Raw genomic sequence first — 22,033 nt, forward strand, 5'->3', positions numbered from 1 at the left:
AATCTTATTTCACCGAAGAAAAAATTTAAACAGATAAAAACCAACTACTGAAAAGTCTCAACATAGACTGATTACATCTTAATTGACTGCAAGCAAATTGTCTTAATAGTACTGAATTTACTTCAGTGGATACGTCTGAGAATTGGTTGAAAGACTGCAAATGACTTCATAATTTATTTTTTAGTCTTTTAAAAGTTGTTCAGATCAAAATGCTTGTTCAGATAAACATTGGTTTATTCTTGACGGCTAAGGTCATCCGCGTAGGACTTCCTTAAACTGCAAATATGAAATGAATTGAAAATAGACTTGTTAGCTTTTATGATGCCACATTTTTACATAGCTTTCAGGGAAATATATTTGAGATTTGCTTGAAAATATTTACACCAATAAAAGCCTTTATAATGTAAAGGTTTGAAAAGGGCTCTCAAGATTTTTTTTGTTTATATATTTAAAAGAATAGTGTAATACCAATATGTTTGTTAAGTTCGATTAAATAAATGTCATTTCAAAACAACATATAACATGGGTTATATTTGTATGTCCAAACATATTCGAACAATATATATCTGATATATAACGTTAGAATTCGATTAGCAGTCAATGAGATGCATGTAAGTTATATTATACCTATGTCGACAATCGTCATTAGAGTTGACCGATGATCTGTCCACTGATTTACTAATGTTTGGGCAATTATAAATTAAATACATGTACTTTATATCTATTGCTTGTATATTATTTGTTTGTTGGTGGTTTCATACAGAAAATGCATTTATATACATTGACAAATTGCAGTGCTTGAAATGCGTGGACTCGAACGTTGCTGTCAGACTTTCGACAAATTAAAATCAATTAAATCAGCTAAATCATGTTTGTTGTATAAATGAATTTACTCAATAACGACAACAACAGTTTAATGATATTCAAGAAAGAGGGACGAAAGATACCAGAGGGACAGTCAAACTCATAGATCGAAAACAAACTGACAACGCCATGGCCAAAAATAAAAAGACAAACAGACAAATAATAGTACAGAAGACACAACATAGAAAACTAAAGACTAAGCAACACGAACCCCACCAAAAACTGGGGGTGATCTCAGGTGCTCCGGAAGGGTAAGCAGATCCTGCTCCACCCGTCGTGTTGCTTATGTTATTACAAATCCGGTAAATAGTCTAATTAGGTAGGTCACATTCGTGAAAAGGGAAGGGTATTGTAGTTACGACATAAGGAACATATCCGATATCATCGGTAAAACGGTTATTCCATAATGGTCAACCAACTCGTGATGGCGTCCGTAAAATTTACGAAGGGATGATTTCAACCATTTGGAACTCTTGGTTTAATAGCTTCCTTGTGAGCAGCAATCCTCTATCAAGGAAATTATGATAGGAAATACAAGCCCGGGAATATCGTATCAATTGGGAGATATGTTCTCCGTATGCAGGCGCTGCTGGAATGTTGCTACACAGAAATGGAAAGTTCACAATTGGAAAGCTGAAATCATCTCTTTTGTCGTAAAGTTCTGTTTTCAACCGACCCTAATTGTCAATTTCTAGGTGTAAGTCAAGATATGAGGCAGACTTAACTGTATCTGTAGTATCCTTCATCTCTAGTTCGATGGGATAGATTCGTTCAACATAGTCACCAAATTTTGTATTATTTAGTGAGAGAACATCATCTATATAGCGGAACGTAAAGTTAAAGGATATTGCTAACTTTTAATCTTTCTTCATAAGAAGTTCCTGTATGAAGTCAGCCTCATAATAATAAAGAAACAAGTCGGCAAGAAGAGGGGCACAATTGGTTCCCATTGGAATTCCGACAGTCTGTTGAAAAACGCGTCCTCCAAACGTAACAAATATGTTGTCAATCAAGAAATCAAGAAATCAAACTTCATTAATCGATAAAGAAGAAAATTCAAGGTAGAAACAGAATCTGAGGTAATCGCATGAGGTAAGCGTCTCCTTCTATGTACGCCAGATCATTTGAAGTTTGTAGCATTTTTTTTTAAAAATTAGAGTGCTGCTAAAATGTTTCAGATTTTCACACTCCCCTGTGTTTTATCAGACTTTAGCGAAATTCTAGCACGGCGGTTGTTTAAATGAGTAAACAGAGGTAACTGAGGTAACTCGAGGACACTGAACATGTAATGAAATCAAGTAAATGTGAAATTCAGAAAGAAATTCATTTTTTACAAAATATTTATTTTCAATGGTAAATGAAATTGGTAAATTGATTATTAATTACGAACTATGCTTAATTACAATACTGTTAATACTCTTATTGATATTTGCATTTTTGGAACTATGCTGAATAAAAAGAATAGAACCATTACTGTCAGTTGTATTGTGAGGTTTTCCCCGGCTGATCTTAAAAACGGACTGTATACTTTTTCTGAAGATTTCCAAACATATAGGACAATAAGACGGGGTTCCAACAAAAATATTCAACAATGCATTACATATAATACTATTTATTTTTCAAAGTCCTGAAATTTAAGAAGAAAAAGTTGTTTTGTTGATTCATAGACTTTAGAAGGCATTCAAAGTCGTTGATCCCCTTTTTCGTTCCCCATTTTTGTGATTACTGACAAGATTTCCTTTCCAGTAAAATAAGATCAAAGTTAAAATCGATTTATTAAAAAATTGAGCTGGATGTTTCCGAATTATAGATACAATGGATAAGTGTTGATTCTTGAAAAAGAAACCATGAGCTCGGATGCAACAGTAGTATACCGCTGTTCAATAGTAATAATTCGATAAGAACTTGTATGACGGCATCATACAAGTAATTACTTGTACAAAATGTTTGTATAAGAAATAACTTGTACAAAATAATAACATGTACACGTCATATATAAAATAGACATCTAATTGCAACACATTGGCAGCCGAGAGGTTTCGCCGATTTGTTGATGTCAGTGATACATAAATAAAGGCAACAGTAGTTTACCGCTGTTCAATAGTAATAATTCGATAAAGCAAATACAAATCCGGGTAACAAACTAAATCCGAGGGAAACACATCAACTATAAGAGGAAAACAACGGAACAACAAAAACACTGAACTACAACAAAAGCAAACGCCAATATACATAGAAACGGGATGGTTGAAAACAAATGCCATATTCCTGACTTGGTACATGACATTTTCAGAAAAAATGGATGGCCAAACCTCCCGCTAAAATGGCAATGTTAAAAATACAGCTGAAATGATAACACTACGTGACTGCACGTCCGTTGGATCAACGTAACAAAAAGTGACGTTTATATTATCACAAGTAAATTTCGAAAAATAAAATAGATTTGTTTTTTTTAAAGACACGTACAAGAATACTAAATTTGGATTGAGTTTGTAATGATGTTATTTTATGTATTTTCTTATCATGACAAGAATATTAAAATGGAATTGTGTTTGCTATGGTGTTATTTTTTGTTTTTTCTAACCATGTCGGTTTTTCTTCTAAATCAAAACTGTGTATAAACAAAAAAATCCTATGCATATAGTTGGTTTAAACTTAAAATCATAAAAATGAAGTAGCTGATTTGTTATCTTAACTTTTACATACATATAGAAAATTTAAAAAAAATAACTGTGATATAAGGCAAGATCATGTAAGACCAAACAGTAAACACATATAAAAACAAACAACATAAAACAAAAAACCTGTAGACGAACTACGAGTAACTCGACTATACTGACAAATAAGACATATGTGAAATGTACCGAAAATACAGAATTCAAACCACAAACGAAAAAAAAACAGACAACAATACAGCACAAAATGACCCCCCGGACCAACACGTATAAGAAAGTAACAACAAAATGGCCGAAAGCGGAATATATAAATACCGAACCACGTCGTTTCCAACAGCGAACATAATACAGTTCAAACTAAATGAATTAAAGGAAACAATTGAATATAATTTGGTGAGTCCATTTCAGCGACAGATTAAGGAATAAGGAAGCGTTGATTCACTTGCAAAAGGAGCGGAATGTTTCAAGTGGATATCGTAAAAAGTTGAAAAATGAAAGTAAAAATGACAAAATCAAGATTTCAATAATTGATATGTATAGAACACAAAAGAACCTAAATTTCACTATTGATAACAATTGTATCGAGATAAATAATGATTTTTGTTATTTTGTTATTATGTTCACGAAATAAATAATACAGCATTAAACAAAAAAAAACTATATCTACAAAGGCATTGAATGCGATGTATATACAGTTCAAATAGGTAGGATGTATCAGTTTTTTAATTGTCAGTTATTATTTTTGATAGAATAATTAAAACCATTCACAATATGGATGCGAAATGTCGGGATTTAGTTAGAAATAAGAAGAAGTGGTGATATTGACAATAATACAACTTACCACCAGAGACCACATTTCGTAGATTTACGCAAATATAGGTCTACGTAAGCCTTGTGCACACCCATACCGTTTAGTAAGCTACAAAAGTTCCAGGAAAGAGGAAATATAACAAAACATTTCAAACGAAAAAAAAAACAAAGAACAACAAATATGATAGACATCTATCAACGACAACAACTGAATAACCGGCTCCTGACTTGAGACAGGTACATGAAGAAATGTTGCGGGATTATGCAAGATTGCGAGAGCTCACTCTCCTCCTAACTTCGGTAATTTGTGTAACAGCATAACACAAGAAGACACTTAAAAAATCAATTGGAAAGACACATCGTATCCACAAAAAGCACAATAAACAACGACCAAATAGACAAAAGACTCAAGCATTGCCTTTTCCTGTACATTTCAACTTTATAATTATAACAAGAGAATGAATCAAAATACAACTTCTATTCCGCACATACGGTTTAGATCCTGACCAATTGTTCACAATTTGTAACAAGCCAAACAAGCTGTATTATTTTGTAGTAAAGTGAATAATTTGTTTACTACTCATGTAAGGATATAAGTATTTAAAAAATAAACACGACAAAGTTTAAAAACTCAACCTTCATTTTATTTTTTTTTCTCTTATAGTGAAATACTTTATACGAGAAATGTCAGATGCGTTAAATTAATTTGTGGTTACCAGACTCATTTTTTTTATTTGTCAAATAAGGATAAAACACACATATGAAACGTCTGATTCGTTAAATATTACGTGGTTACTTAACTAATTTCTCAAGCAAGGATAAAAAAACCTATATTTATATCATGGAGTGGGAAAATTATTGAAACCATTTTCAGCTAATAGTTACATGTAAGTTAAAATTTGACTAATTTGTTTATTTATCAAATAAGGATAAAACACATATATGAAACGTCAGATTCGTAAATCATTTTTGTGGTTACTTAACTAATTTGTTTTTTTTAAACAAGGATTAAAAAAAAAACAATACTTATATAAGAAAAACAATTACCGAGTGGGAAAATTATTGAAACCATCTTCAGCTAATAGTTACATGTAAGTTAAAATTTTAATTTAATTTTATTGTGTTGCTAATTCAACACTGAAGCAAGGCTTGAACCATGTATTAGTTCCAGTGCAGGGTGAAAAATAGTATATTGAAAATTATTCTCTTATCCAAAAATGCATAAAGAATTACCACATGAAAAGTAAATTGCACATAGTAAAACAAATCATACATCTGTGCTTTGGTCTAGTATCCCTTATAGTCCAGTATGCTCATGTTGTGCCTATCCAAAATAAGGAGAACGTTTTAAGTTCATCTTGGACTCTTTTTATTTTCGTCTTTAATATCATATTCAGTGACCCATTGCAAAACGTCAAATAAGTGGTCAAACTAGCTCGCTAGACTATAAAAAGAATGATTGATTTAGCTCTCTTGAATGTTAAAACGTAAAATTAACTCTTTTTCGACTAAAATTCAAATTCGTTTGCCTGACTTTACCAACTTTAATTAGTTCTCTTGTCTATTAAAACATCAAATTAGTTACTGTCGTCTTAATCTATTTATCTGGGAAATCACGGTTTGCATTGTAACAATACAATTTTAGTTTTCTTGACTGTTAAAACGTCAAAAAACAGCTTTCACATACCAGCCTTTGTACAGGCATTTCCTGAAGAAAGTGGTGTGTGAAACCCAGTATTATACCTAGCTAAACCTTCCACTTGTTGTTTATAGCACCCTTATATTGACAAAATTGGATGAGCAACCCCAAAAACCATACAAGGGTAATGTGACCAAAATTTTATCCAGCATCAAAAATTGAGTAAAAATACATCACAGACATACATCACAACTTCTTAAAGAATTGAAACAAACATACAAATAAATCTAACAAAGACGACAACAAAGTGGTGTACTTGACATTAAATTTGACAGAGACGTCAACACTAATGTTTTTGTAGTTGGTACTACATACCGTATTTGGTATACAATTTATCAATAAAGTAGGAATTAAGTAAAGTATAAATGCAAGGGTAAACAAAATGGAAACAACACTGGAAAATCCTTCCGCGTCTGAATCACACCTGAAGACCAATTCGCACCAGAGACGCCCAAAATGAAAATCCCGATAGCGGGATGCATAAATACCGAGTCACGTCAAAAGTCATACGACCAACAGAAGCATAATAACACTAAGACATATAAAGGGAAAGCTGTAAAATAAATGCACAAATTCAGCACCTAAAAACTACAAATAAAGAATATCTTGTACTATTTGCGAAGTATACACTGAATATTTATTTATGGGGTCTTGGTACATTTCGATGAAATTAGTTTTGAGAAAAAGAATGAGACGTTATATGACAAAACCCTGGCTTATAAATTTCTTGCTCAGACACAGATGACTTTCTACAAAGCCTGAGTAGCAGCTGTAAGTCTTTAAACGTAAAACCTTTATACAAATCTACTAACTAAGCAAAGATTATCTTCTGAACATATTTTTTTTTTGCATTCGTTTTTGTTTTTCATTCCGAACACTTAACTTAACCTTGTCCATCTGCAAAAATTATGACAAAATTACTATCCGAAACGCGCATTGAAATGACAGCAATTCTATAAAAGAGAGGCGAAAGATACCAAAGGAACATTCAAACTCATAAGTAGAAAATGAACTGACAACGCCATGGCCCCTCAAAAAAGCGGACAAAAAGACAAACAGTAGACAAAACACAATATATAAAAACTAAAGAATAAGCAACACGAACCCCACCAAAAACCGGGGGGTTTAGATTTTATAAGGTCATGAAGCTTTCCAAGTCTATATACATCCCTAGTTTCTAAGTGTTTGGTTTCGAGCGTTCCTAGCTGTTGACGGAATATCAAGTTGGGTCTCGGATGCACCAGATTTATAACGTACCCCTAAAGGAAAACATGTCTGGTACACAAGAATGAGATACAACTTGACATATTGTATTGAATTATCAGTACAAAAGGAGTACGCCCGGTAAGACCCTTTTTTGGCCCCAAAATAAAGTATAATTTGTTAAAAACTTTTAGCTAATCATTGGAAAGTAGAATACTTTTGTTGCATAAGTAGACATTTGCGGAAACTAGGTTTATACCTAGGATTACTTTTAGACTTACGAATACAGTTGACGAAAAACAGAAGGTCATCTCAAAATATAAAAAACGGTAGTAGAGATACATTATAGTAAAACCAATTAATTTTTAAAATTATTTAAATAAGTCTTTTCGAAGACAAAAGAATGAATCGCTGTTTTGGATATCGTCACATATTCCAATAGCTTTGGAGTTTTGTAGGTTTTCGATGGCGTGTTCAACCTCTACCCTATAGTGTGTAATAAATCTATTTACTTTTCTACTCTTCCCCTACATATTCTGGGAATTTCGAACAATCTAATGTCTAATAAAAGGTGTCAATACTAAATGTCTGTTCGGATATATTTTGTCGCCCACCAAAAAAAAAACAAGCAGAGAACCATACGCTTTCCCCGTGAAATATAGTTCTTCTTTTTTATGGTATGGTCTTAAGTATAGCAAAATTATTTAAAATTCGTTCAGAAGATATTCTACAAACGGTGCACTAGAAAATCACAGGAAAAATGCGATAACCAAATTACACATTATAATTATTAAACCCGCCGCAGCGCAGTGCTTTTAAAGTATTAATGTCGGGTGTTGTGCTTCTTGCACTTTTGTATCAGCAACTGCTCCCTAACCGACGTAAATAGTGTGTGATTTATTTTGACAATTTATTCTCTCTTGATATACCATTTGCACAATTTTCCCCTTTTAATAAACAGAATAATTTTGCGGATAAAATTTGTGTTGAAATGGACCACGTCACAAATGCACTCTATAAATTGTACCGGTCTCGGGATCCGGAGTTACTGCTTATGCTTCGAGCAAACCAGACCCACCCATGTTCATGGGAGAGAGGTATCGACATTGTGAAAGAAAACATCCATTCTCAAATGATTCCCACGATCTCTATAAAAATTGCACAAGAACAAAAAACTTAGAACCTGGTTATTTTTTTTAATGTTTAAAGATAGATAGTAAAATTCCAGCTATTTGGGTACACCTTTTCTTCTTTTTAACAGAGTCTGACGAATAGTTTAAATTATATATTCGACAAAAAGATGTTCATTACTAACGATGTAGTGTTTTGTTTTCGTTTATATATTTTTTTCTATTCAACAAAAAACAATTAATTCAGAAAAGTAAAAGATATTAAAAATACACTAAACTAAATTAAGTGAAATGCCATGAAGAACTGTTAAAACTAGTTATGTCTAATGTCTTAGAATAAACATTAGATATTGTCAACATGCTCCTTAGTTGATCGCCTTTTTCTTAACACTAAGCCTTACTGAAATTATTTTTTAATTGGCCTAACCTAGCCAATGCAATAATAATTGCGAAAAAGTTTCTGCATGTCTCATGTAAAATTTATCAAACGATGTTTGTCAATTTTATCATACACCGTACATCTACAGCATGTTCAACATGGATAACAACATGCGTATTATTTAATGGGAATAAATTACTACATAAAATGCTGGAAAACCGAAATACATCATAGGAGTTAGACTTTGTTTTGGAACGACGGTTTATATTTACACTTTGAGACGATCCAAGATTTAAATTCTACCTGTAAGTGTAATTGTAATCCTAATTGTAGGTGTATGACAGTTTCTGCAAATATCTAGAATGGGCTGTTTTTGACAAAACAATGCACATGCATCAGGCACTTGCATCATTAATTCATGCAAAATTAGTGAAGTCTTTGCAATTTTAGCATTTGGGCTAAGTTTTAGACGGGTTTTGTCTAAAATGGATGTGGCATCACTTGTTTTCAGTTTTGATATTTAAATATGAGTTGTATTTAATGATAATACATGACATATATGAATGTTGAGACTGAACACGAATGCAGTCACTTACATTTTAGACAAAAAACGTGTGCAAAGTGACGTTTTATGGCATATTTGATAGATTTTTCATATTTAATCTTTGAATTTGAGCGCTTTTAATGACCAAATCAGATAAAATAATTTTACATAAACTAATTGAATCGACTGAAGTAGACACGTAAGTGTTTAAAAAATGTCAAAGATCTTTCATCCGATGTACTTCAAATTTTAGGCCAAAATTAGCCCTTACCGGACTTTCTCCTTTTATCATATTGCTATTGCATTGTTGTCAGTAGTTCTCTCATCATTTGGAACTACAAATCCAATAATTCCTGAGAAGTTTTTAAATTACCTGATTTTCCTCTCTATAGCCTCTATTCTGAATAGACATTATGCTTCTATATAAGGCGGTGACTATGCTTAATATACGCATTTGCACATTGCACTTATCCGTCTGGAACTCATTCTAATTCGTTTTGTCAAAATGGCATCGTTGTTCTAGTCGTTCCTTAGAAAGATGATAGAATAATGCTTAGTAAGTAGTTTGAGATATTCTAATAATAGCATAAGGTACATATTCATAATGTGTGTTTGTTATCTATACTGTTTATGAAATAGAAAATTACGTAAACCAAATGTGTCGAGTTTTTGGATTGGATAACTACATAGAGATGTCAGTATATATTTCGGAAACTGATGGGGTAAATAAGACCTTTTTGCCGCGCTGGAAACTCAATAGAGTCAATCTTAACAAACTTTATTATGTGACGTAGATTTAATCTCCATTACAGTAAAAAAAAGTCAGAGCCCATTAAAGGGTAAAATCTGATGGGTATTCTTCAACGGTACGTTTTTGATTTACAATCATGCTATTTACACTCAAAATACTTAATTAATTGCTGTACGTATAATTATAAAGTATTGCACACAAGAGAAAATTATTTTCACTGCAAATTACAAAAATGTTTGATGTACGCCGGTTGGGTTTATCAATATGTCTAGTCGTCAAAATGCATTAAAAAAACACTAAAATACAAACAGTGCATATAAACGTTAAATACTTGATTGCAAAAATATGTATTTAAAACTTATTTTATTGTGACGTCATAATATTACCAAGGAACTAAATATATAACATCTTATTGATCGTCTACGTAAAATGTCTAACATGAAGTCAAGAAGGATACTAAAGAAACTGAAGAAGGACAGTGGCCGAAACGTCTTACAAGATGGTATATTTACTACAATTATATAATATATGTTCCCGATTGGAATTTTGTAATAAGGATATTTGTCAAGAGAAAAACACTGATTTAAGTGATATTCACAAACTATAACATATATAAAGAAACCAGTACAGAATATCTTTACCGCATGTTAAAAGTTCAACAAATATCTGCTACTGGATTAAAATACATTAAGGTATAGTCATTCATAATATAAGTGAAATTCAGGTTCCTTTCATTTGACCTGAATAAATATAACATTTTTGTTTTTTTAAGGTACTGATTTCCGTTATCACAGCACCTACTTGAAATTGAATATCTACGTTTTAGACATATAGAACAAAAATAAAGAGAAAGATGAAGATATTATTTGTTTGCTTCTTGTTTGGTAAGTCTGTTTTTTTTGTTTTTTTTTTTTGTAAATTTCAAGCCGCTTTTCAATATTGTGGATAGCTGCATAGACACTAATATTTATATACTAATAGTACTATATTAATTGCCTTTAATTTACATGCGTTGTAATGGTTCATACATTCATAATTCAATTTTAAGTATAAACTAATGCTTAAATTAACGTGTAAGTTTACTGATTTTCAATTCTTATAATCCATTTAGAAAATGAAATGTAAACAAAACCCGGAGGAAATTGCATGAACTGCAAATGAAGCAAGTCCTGGTGTGTCAATAGGATAGGCGTCTCTTGCTATGCATGCATTACCATTCATGCGAAGCTACATTGAGTAAAAAAAGGCACAATCAGGTATACAAGTTGAGACGACTATTAATCATAAAAAAAAATACAATTTCAAGATTGCCCTCTTATACATACACAATTTGATGTTGAGTCTAACAAAATTCATAAAAGTAATGTAAATGTATGGTATCAATGTTAATAGGCAACAAATACATTTTTTAGATAGTATTCTTTGGGAACCTTTTACCATGTTTGAAGATATTATTGTTTTTGAGAATCGGATATGTAAATCAGCTTTGTTTATAGATGCTAAAATTGGTTTAATTAGTTGTTTAAAACTACATGACAAGTTAAAGACCTCATGACATTGCTTTAATCCTCACACAGGTCTAGGGACTGCAGGTGTCCTGGGTAGAAGATGCGTTGTTTATACGGCGGGTGAAACTATTCCAGCCATTCCAAAAGGTTCTGGTAGAACGTGTCATTCCGTGCCTAATGACAACAATAGGTACTGCATTAAATGGGATTGTCCCCCAGCTGACTGTTCTAATCCCATTAAACCAAATAAGGGTTGTCCTTACTGTAAAGGTATGTACAAGTATGTTTTGAGAGAAGATTTGTTTGCTCTGATGTGAACATTATATACAAACACAAACACGTACTACTAAGGGAAGTATCAGGAAATTAATTTCAATAGTGTTTTGTTGATTCTTTATGCACTGCAACATTTGTAAATAGTTAAAATAAAATCACTGTATATTGCTCGAATATCGATCAAAAATAATCTGATTTAGAAAAATCAAGGCGGATTGTTTTTTTTATATTTGCACAGCAAAATTTACAAATAGGATTTTCCCCAAAACGGAAAACTCATCTTTAGTCACATTTCAGTGATTATTTTGTCTTGCTTGCGACAAAGGTCGTAGTATGCAAGACAAAAAGATGCATATCCGACGGTGGCATCTGAGAAAAGGTATTTGAATAAAGCTTTGTATTCAAAAGGAAAAAGATGTTCATTATCAATATCTGGTTTAAAGATGTCGTATCTTGAGAAGTTTCCATCTGGAATCTGCCCCTTTTCCCCTACCTCTTCTTACGGCCGAGTTATTTCTTTAGAAACTTAATAGCTAGTTATTTCACGTTTAATCACATTAATATATCGTGGTCATAGCATTTATAATGAGGCAGTAATAATAAATCTATTTGCATGGTTTACCATAAGGGATACAATGTAGGTAAACTATATTTGCTGTATAGAATGACTACAGTGAACATGCCCCATTCATAAGTGTCACTGCAAAAACATTGATGGTCAAATTGGTACCATTTATGTTATTTCATCTTACATTGAATTTCAATACATTTTAACTCTCGTTGTATTTTCAAATTAAAACTCAATCATAATTAATGCAGCATGGGAGACACTTCAGCATGGTACTTTAGAGAAAGTTTGTTGTTGATGTTAGATATTTAATGATCAATATTGAATTTATTTCCATGATGTCTAGACTCGGGACGAAACTTCGAAAAATTTATATAATCCACATTACTTTTTATTTATGATAGCGAATGCATGATTGATCAATATGACAATTAAAAAAGTCACTACTTTGGACCTGTCTTTTTGGAATATAGATAAAACAATACAAGCCTCATTTTAGTTTTTCCTTCTTCACGTTTTTATTTTGTGAATATTTTAGACATTTCTATGAAATCAAAGGTTTTTAGGACTTTTTTCTCAGTGTATGCTCTAGAAAGGAGCATAAATGTCAAAAGAGTCAGTTTGGTCCATATCACTAACATAACTAAGGACTTTCAACAACATGGCGGCGACTTTATCGTGATCGATAAAACTTTTTCAGGTTCGCAAGTTTGTATATCTGATGACCAATAAGTAAAACAAACAAGCACAAAGAACATTTCTTTCGAAGCTCATCATGTATTATCCGATTCATTTGATTTGGTATGTAGGTACTTCATTTGGATAGCAGATTAATTCACATTTGTTATTGTTTGATTATTTTTCACAGTATAATGACCTTTAAATCAAACATAGAAAGCTTATAACCAATAGACCAAGTTCGAGTTATTAATAAGTTGCACCAGTTCATACGATTTCAATGCGTCAATGACGGCTTTGAACAATCGACTCTATAATGAACATCACAACATAAGCATTGCAATATCTCAAATTTACTGGAAAATGAACGAATGTGAAAGTCGTTTATAGACCAATTTTGAGTTCTTTTTTATGTCCGATTGACGGTTGTGAAAGACGTCTTTACTCTGCGATTTGCTTGTTATTTTCAAATGGTCTCAGACCGGTATAGTCACAGAACTTCCAACTGTAGATGTTCCTCCAATAAAATGCAACATGCTAATTATGAATAATTTTCTCTAAGTTAATTCAAACTTCTGATGTTTATTATCGCAGGTACATGTGTGGTTAATGGTAGCGTGTATCAAGAAGGGGTGTCATTCAAATGTCCTGATGGGTGTAATACATGCACATGTAGCACTTCGACGCTGATGGGATGCGGAACACCACCACCAGAGTGCAGTAACTAATAACATTATACCATAAGATACATTATGGTAAAATAAAACATGAAGTATTCCACATTTATATAAGTCTTTGTTATTTTGTTATACGTGTACTTTCAAATCTATTTAATGTTTTAAATGTCCGTGAATTGCAACTTTTATTTAAGATATACACTGTAAGTCATTTTTGATTGGGATAAAATTCCTAAACAAAAAACGTGAAAACAGAAAGTAATCATTGGATGATGACCACTACGTCACCAGTGTCTGAGCAGAAAGTTGATAAACTAGGGTTATGTCAAAGAACGTCTCGTCATTTTTCTTTAAAAAAGGTTCATCAGAAGATACCACGACCTTGTTGATAAATATTCCGTATCAACTTTACAAATATTACATGATGGTCTAGAATAAAATTGAGAATGGAAATTGGGAATGTGTCAAAGAAGCAACAACCCGACCAAAGAGCAGAAAACATAGCAAGTATACATTCTAGGTACTGACGTTGTTTATCATCTTAATTACGTGTTATAGTGTTCTTTTATTTGTCTTTGTAAATTATTAACCGTTACTGTTTAGTTCATTTTTGGTGATATCCTTTTGGCGTGGCTCGGTACTTATACATCCTGCCATTGTGTTATTGTGCTATGGTCATTTTTTGTATTCTTGTCTTTTATGTTTGTTTATGTGCTTTGTCTACATGCCATTTTGTTTTCCTCTGTTTACATATTTGTTGGTTTGTATAGTGATTAAGATTATAACACAATGTTGACTGTTGTACCCCTATTTTTGACATTTTTACCTGTTATGTCTGTTTGTTTTGTTCACACATTGTTTGTCAATAAAATGGAATTTTATGCGACGGTCATACAAGTGAGAGGGTTAGCTTGCTATAAAATCAGGCTTAATCCACCATTTTCTACATAAGGAAATGCCTGTACCAAGTCAAGAATATAACAGTTGTTTTCCATTCGTTTGATGTGTTTCAGCCATTGCCATTTGATAAGGGACTTTCCGTTTTCAATTTTCCTTGAAGTTCAGTATTTTTGTTATTTTACTTGTTTTTTATATTTGTATAAAAGCACGAATCACAGCGAATAATGGCCATTCTGTAAGTGAAAGTGGATACTTTCTTCATTTAAGCTATAGAAAACTTGTGATGAACCACATTAGTTCCAATGCCAAATACACAAAAGATTATCAAATATATCATCAAGTTGTTGAATTTTGGTCGATGATTATTTTGCAAACTGTGGGTTTATCAAATCATCTCTTCTGACCAACTTGTTTTTACATGCATATGAAGCCCAATTGTTTCTCAAAGACAAACAAAGGTAACGTTCATATGTACGGATGATGTCATGTCACTCAATAACCAACATTTCAACGGAAATTCCCTTTAATCTATATCAATATCCTCTTCATTTACTTCTTCAATATTTACTACAAATCACAATATCATTATCGTCATAGAGGTATTTTCAGGATAGAAAAAAAACACCAAGAAAACATTATAAAATTATATTTTATCAAAAAGTAAAATCACAAAAATACTTAACTTCGAGGAAAATTCAATCGGAAAGTCCCTAATCACATGGCAAAATCAAATGACAAAACACATCAAACGAATGGACAACAACTGTCATATTCCTGACTTGGTACAGACATTTTCAAATGTAGAAAATGGTGGATTGAACCTGGTTTTATAGCGCTAAACCTCTCAAAGTGTATATTGGCGGCTCAAAACAAAAAAAATCTTATTGATTTACCTATAGTCTCACAACTTTTCAGCATTCCATAACAAATAAGCGTTATCAAATAATTTGTTAGGTAATTCCTTGTCAAAGCAGAGCTTTTTATACGTAAGCATACAACAGTAGTTTACTGATATTAAAATCTCATACATATTTTAATAAGATTCAAATCAAGGTCAAGCACAAGAACTTAGGGAATCATATGACCTGAACAATAACGAGACCTGGTGCATCGACCGATGGGCAACATATGTTTTCGTAATTAGTTGTTTTTATAAGTTTGTAATAAGTCAATTTTGCAATTCCATTAACATTTGTTTTAATATTATAATTTCATAATTACAGTAAAGCGTGTATAAACCGGCCGGCTATGTGACTATGCAAAAGGGCCGGTTTGGACAGTGGGTCGGTTTATTCAGGTTTCCGTGGTGACAGAATGTTATTGACTTGTGACGTCAGATAATTTGTCTCATTGTAAATTGTAAACTAATAATTACAAATACCGTAATAACCTTTTCATTAAAAGTTATGTCATGATTTGTGTGAAAATGTTGTGACATGAACATAACAAGTGTTCCCTGTCTTTTCACCATTTAACCAAGCACGATCTTTGTTTTGAGTTTTCGTATACACTGGCTTTAGAAGTTATAGAAATTGGTTGTCCTCCGAATTGCAAAAAAATATATTTTAACTTTTGTTAACATATCCTCGTATGTCAAATCGACCTCGGTAGCATCGGTCTCCCACTCGTCAGTCTAACTTTCACTCTGAGTTCATTGTTTTCATTTCGCATCAGAATCCTCGCATTATTTGAATTGCTCAACAAGAGTTTCATTTTACTTCCATCGTTCATTTCCTACGTTGGTATAGTAGCCGATTAAAAAGCAAGAATTTTATCAAACGAAATTTCACCATGATCGAAACATTGTCGTACAATGTACGATACGCTAACCGGAATAATTCATTATATGAACTCGACAATAGAATGTCGTCATCCGGGTCTTATTCATTATCAGAGTAATTGGTTTCGGGGTTCACAACAGGGAACCAAGTATTTCGAAAATTACTCCGCGATTTGAAAAATGTATCAAAGTTACAACGTAAATTCTATCTGATAACGTATTCGGCGTTTCTTTTAGTTTATTTTAATTAAAACTTAATAGTGTTTCAAAAATAAAGCTTACTACTGTTAGTTCACGGTTTAACACCTTGCTAATTAATTGTCCTGAAAAATCATCTTGTATAAACAATTATGTTTTGATTGCATATCGATCATTAGGTAATGTCAAATTAATCAAACAAACTGGTTTTGACAGGTAATAATTAATGTAATTAAAAATATTGGGACTGCGTAATTAGACAGGAATTCGGAATACACACGGTCCGGTTTACAAATTGTATTTTTAAAAGTGGAAAAATGGGACTTCAATTTTTGGCCGGAATGGACAGGAAACCGGTTAATTCAGAGTCCGGTTTAGCCAGGTTTGACTGTACTTATCTAAACCTATTCTCTTTTTTATATGTAGACCACACACAATTCTGCAAATAAGTCGTACTAGAGTTATAGAACTTTGAACATCACATTTAAAGTCAAACTACACGCAAAACTCCGTTTAATTCATAAATTATTTTGTCTTATAAATAGATATTACAGTATTACAGTATCAAATGTAATATATCTTTTACCAAAACTGTCATGGTAACAAAAGTTATCCTTTCAATATACCTTAATCATAGATTAGCACATGCTGTTTATAACAGATAGTGGAATTTCATAGTTTTTGCCAAATGCATTTAGGGACTTTCTACAGTTTATATGTTAAATATCTTTTCTACCAACAATAAAATGATTTCAGAAAAACGACAACAAAGTCAGCTATTTTAAAACATTGATCCATATGTGGATTCCCAAGTATTCAAAAATTTGCGTGATGTCATTTAAAACGCGGTTCTGACGTACCAAATTATGTGCCTATTGTCTTTGATTAGTGTTTACATCTGGATGTTGAAAATAAGACATTTGTTAATCTATTTATTGTTAACAAATAAAAGAATTACTTTTCACAAAACAGCATGTCATTTAAAAAAAAAAAAAAAAACAGAAAGCAATATTTCAGAAAACTATCCAAAAATGTACAACAGAAGAACTTCAGTCATTCAAGAATTTTTGATAATGAGTAAATAAAATGAAATACATACTGACTTCAAGACACGATATTGAGGTATACAGCGATGCATGAACGTATCTGTCGGGGTTAAAAAGAATATAGGTAGATGATTGAAAGGTTTATATTTATATTGAGAAATAAACGGGTGACGAGTTATGCCACGAAGGCATCACACTGGGTTTCAATAATTCGTCTGATTTTTATTTGCATGCTATTTTTGAAGATCTCGTCTTCAAACTTGATTCTAAGTTCGTTTTTCATACACGATTTATGAATTCTTAATTAATGACAGAAGATGAATTAAGATATTGGATGATACTAGTAGTTCCAAAAACCGAAACGGATCACAATCATATACGTTCATAATTTAGTATTGAAAGTTAGTTAAAACTTAAAACAAAATATGGTTAAAATGGGGATGGTTCTAACATTTAACAAAAAAATAAAAGAAATATTTATTTTCTAAATAAAATACATATTATTGTCGCCATTAAATCGACCGACTTAAGCACAGTTCACTTGTTTGTTACGTTTGCCTATTACGTGAGCGAATGACAATCGGCTAACCGTTTTATCCAGAATCAAATGTGACCAATATATTCCATTTGTAGTAGCGATTGTTCTAATGCTATCATAAAAGATGTTGCAGTACGAAAGTATTTATTTTAGGCGTATACGTTTCGGCGTATCCCTAATATAATGCATCCTTTTTTAAACACACCTTGACTGATTTTAATTTCAGGTGTACGCAAAAGTTAAAAGATTATTCCTTTTTTAAAGTCTCGTGTTAAACATCGAAGATATTATATGTATCAATGAATATATGATCTGATTGATCTATATGTTTAACTTTACGCATACAGTGACGGATTGTGCTTAAGGTAAGGCGTTTTCTCTGACGCCGTTGACCGTTATCCGGATATTCCTGTGGTCTCATAAATGTTTATCCCACTTCATCTTCATTCAATTTAAGCACAATGTGTGTTACGTTGTCTCATGGTTATTCTTTAACGTAGTAAGTACTTCAGATAAAAAGTACTTTAACAGAACATCATGTCGAAATTGATAATTTGGGAGTTAATGAGTGTAACCCTACAAATTTCAACGAGCGGAGTAGGAGGAGGCAAACATTTTTGACGTGTTTAATGTAATAAAAAAAAATCGGATTTACATAAGGCGATACTTCAAGTCTGAACCTCCGCATTGCACCTCTGCTAGTTCGCCGTTTATATATAATCCGGCTGGACACGTTTTACCGGTGAACTTAATATTGTCAGTAACACTTCTCTGTGAAACGTGTTATTCAACAGCGCGAAATACCGTGATCAATCAAATCTATGAATTTGAAATACAGTTGTAAAAACCACAAAAAAAAACTTCTGTCTACAAAACATAACAAAGAAAACTAGAGACTGGGAAACACGAACCCCACCAAATAGGGCGTGATCTCAGGTGCTCCGGATGGGTTAGCAGAGCTCAATCAACATGCTAATAATCAAAGATTTCTTCTATTTTGTTTTGAAAATTTCAAATAAAGATGTAGTGCTGTATTTTTCATCACTGCATTGAGTTTCTCCTTTATATAAGGTATAAAACCATTAACTCATAGCACCATTGCTTTCTATTTTAAATTCTGCAATTTCAAGCATCAATAGCTACTTTGTCTTATGTTCAAATAAAGTGGCAGTCATTTCATGTCAAAACTATACCTTTCCTGACTTGTGCTGAAAAATTCAACATACCTTTAATTGCATATTAGAGCGTACTGGTTCCCGGAAGTTTGATAGTACAAAAACAGGTACTCCTGATCTGAACAACAGGGCAAATGTGTCCTCCTATTATAATTTTATGTACTTTTTTATTATTCAAAAGAAACTTTCAACAAGGATTCTACAGTAATCCCTAGTCCACAAGCTTTCATTTGATACCAAAACTACCCAACTATCTCACATATTGACAAAGATACAACTATGCGTATGAACTATTTTGTTTTCAATATGTACTACTTTCTTGTATGTTCTTTCCGACCGGGTCCGAATTGGTGGTTCTATACCATAAGCAAAACAATAAACTAAAGATTTAGAACTGAATTTCACATCACTGTATTGAGTTCCTTAGTTACATAAGCGTACTTACAACATGTTAAACTGATAGGTCTGCTAAGATCTCAACGAAACCTCTTTCAAAACTATTAACATTATTTTTATTAGCAATTAAAGCCGGGCTTAAGACTAATTGTGAACCTACCTCTCCAATGAGCAATTTGAATCAAATGTGCATACATTAACTAAAAATGGCCAAACATCTGTAAGTGAACATACGATCTTCGATTTTGAAAAAGTATAAGAAAAAAAACAAGTTTCAACCCCTTTCACAGGTATTCCCTTTCTGACTTAAAAATAGATTTAAAGAATTGGTACAGCTTCGTTTTATAAAAGAGAATAACCAACATAGATACACATATCTTGATACCAGTTAAATCGTCTGACCAGCTCTATTCCTGATTGTGACATTTTGACTGAGTGTGATGTATGCATAGCAGGAGACCCTATCCTGTCGATGCGCCGGTCTCGCTTCTTTCGGAATTCTTCAATTTCCTCAGTTTTTGTTTGTTTCTTTGATTTGTCTCTTCTTAATCGAATAACGAGATTTTACATCGATAAGCTACTGTCACTTTAATTATGTAGAAATAAATCATACTAAAAATAAATACTGTTAGGTCATCAGTGAACGGAAGAATTTTTTCTCTTTCCTTTTCATGATCTTTCATATGATATTACTTCAAAAACCCAAAGCCTCATAGGCCCTATATCCAGTAACATGAACAAAACCGAAATGTTGTATTCAATATGTAGGGCAAACTGGACGTGAAATTTTCAAACGAACACAAGAACATCGATACCGCTTTCGCAGACCTAAAAAATTAAAAAGTTTAATTTACCAACATTTAGAAAAACACAAACACAATATTCAATTTATAAACTTTCTACCAATTCAAACCGCCTAGATACAACCAGGACAATCACAACAACAGTTTGAAGATTCCTGTAAATTTTCTTGGATTAAACGACTTCACGCAGCGTATCCCCTAGGTATAAATGACAACACCATGGGCCAAGGGAACATATCTGAAACTTCCTCTATTGATATCAGTACTTGTTGATAAAAGACAATGCAATCATAGTCTCATGGCAATCGCATTAACCGCAATCAAAGAAATAAACATCGTTCTAATTTTACACTTGATGGATTTTGAAAACAATGGTAGACATCAATTATTATGCAAATCGGGTCAAATACCAATTAGTAAATTACATAATATTTATAACGAGTGTGATACAGTATCGTTTTTTAGTCCAAAATATGAGTACTTGTATTATTACAGCCTTTTGTCATCATAGACTGTTTCCTCAAATTGACAAACCTGACGATCATAAAAGGTATTTCATATAAATAAAATACATTAATACGGGTATTGATTTAATTGATTTGTCTAGTATTTTTCATGACTCTGCCGTTCAAAACTTTATATCTCCATATTTTGATAATAAATAGCCACCTATAATTTCTTATTCGTATAAAAAAAACCAGTAGAAGTTTAATCTTTAATTATACGCCAGTTACATCAGACGTCAGTATAGAAAATAATGCTCCTTCGAAATGAGATTGTGAAACAGCAAAGTTTAGATCCCTATGACCATGTAATTACAGGGGACCTCAACATCGTTTAACACAGAGTTTTGTAAAATTTCTGAAAAAAAGGACTAAAATATCGTCCACTACACTATACATCCACACAATCTGCGAGTACTCTCAGATCTGTACTTAGTAGTTTTTTTGTTTTTGTTAGGGATGAGGGATGATTATATACACTTCCACGTCCTGGCTGTCTTTTTTGTTTGGTGTTTTTCTTTGTATCGATCTGATGAGTTAAGCCTTTTTCAACTGATTTTTACAGTCTGATCTTATGTTGTGCTGTTACACCACTGTCCCAGGTTAGGAGAGGGTTGAGCGCTCACAAACATATTTAACCCCACTACATTCTTTATGTGCATGTCCCAAATCTGGAGCATGTAGTTCAGTGGTTGTCGTTTGTTGACGTCTGTTATATTTGTTTTTTGTAGATATTTTTGTTATAAGTTGGGCCGTAAGTTTTTTATTTGAATTCTTTCATATTTTTCATGTCGAGGCATTTTATAGCCGATTAAACGGTATGGGTTTTTGTCATTGTTGAAGGCCGTACGGTTAGCTATAATTGCTTACATCCATTTTATATAAACTTTGGTGGATAGTTGTCTCATTGGCAATCATACCACATCTCTTTA

At 32.3% G+C, this 22,033-nt stretch overlaps 1 protein-coding gene and 1 long non-coding RNA gene across 6 annotated transcripts in view; both read left to right on the plus strand.

Annotated features, from left to right (window-relative positions):
• Window positions 1–13,865, plus strand: part of LOC127729080 (kielin/chordin-like protein) — a 93,692-nt gene extending 79,827 nt beyond the window's left edge. The window contains exons 1-4 of one of the 5 annotated variants that reach the window (XR_007994499.1): window positions 5,186–5,236; window positions 10,828–10,939; window positions 11,633–11,833; window positions 13,680–13,865. Coding sequence is in view for 1 of the 5 variants with exons in the window: in XM_052236743.1 (XP_052092703.1) it covers window positions 13,680–13,813 (134 nt within the window). In the remaining 4 variants the exon portion in view is untranslated. Of the gene's footprint in view, window positions 1–5,185; window positions 5,237–5,391; window positions 5,441–10,827; window positions 10,940–11,632; window positions 11,834–13,679 lie in introns of those variants that run through there. The other 4 variants (XR_007994500.1, XR_007994498.1, XR_007994501.1 and 1 more) reach the window with 4 other exon arrangements.
• LOC127729082 (uncharacterized) overlaps window positions 1–22,033 on the plus strand; it is a 131,858-nt gene that overhangs the window by 94,166 nt on the left and 15,659 nt on the right. The window lies entirely within an intron of this gene.

The sequence above is a fragment of the Mytilus californianus genome, unplaced genomic scaffold (assembly GCF_021869535.1).
Source record: "Mytilus californianus isolate M0D057914Y unplaced genomic scaffold, xbMytCali1.0.p SCAF_2, whole genome shotgun sequence".
Taxonomy (NCBI): Eukaryota; Metazoa; Mollusca; class Bivalvia; order Mytilida; family Mytilidae; genus Mytilus; species Mytilus californianus.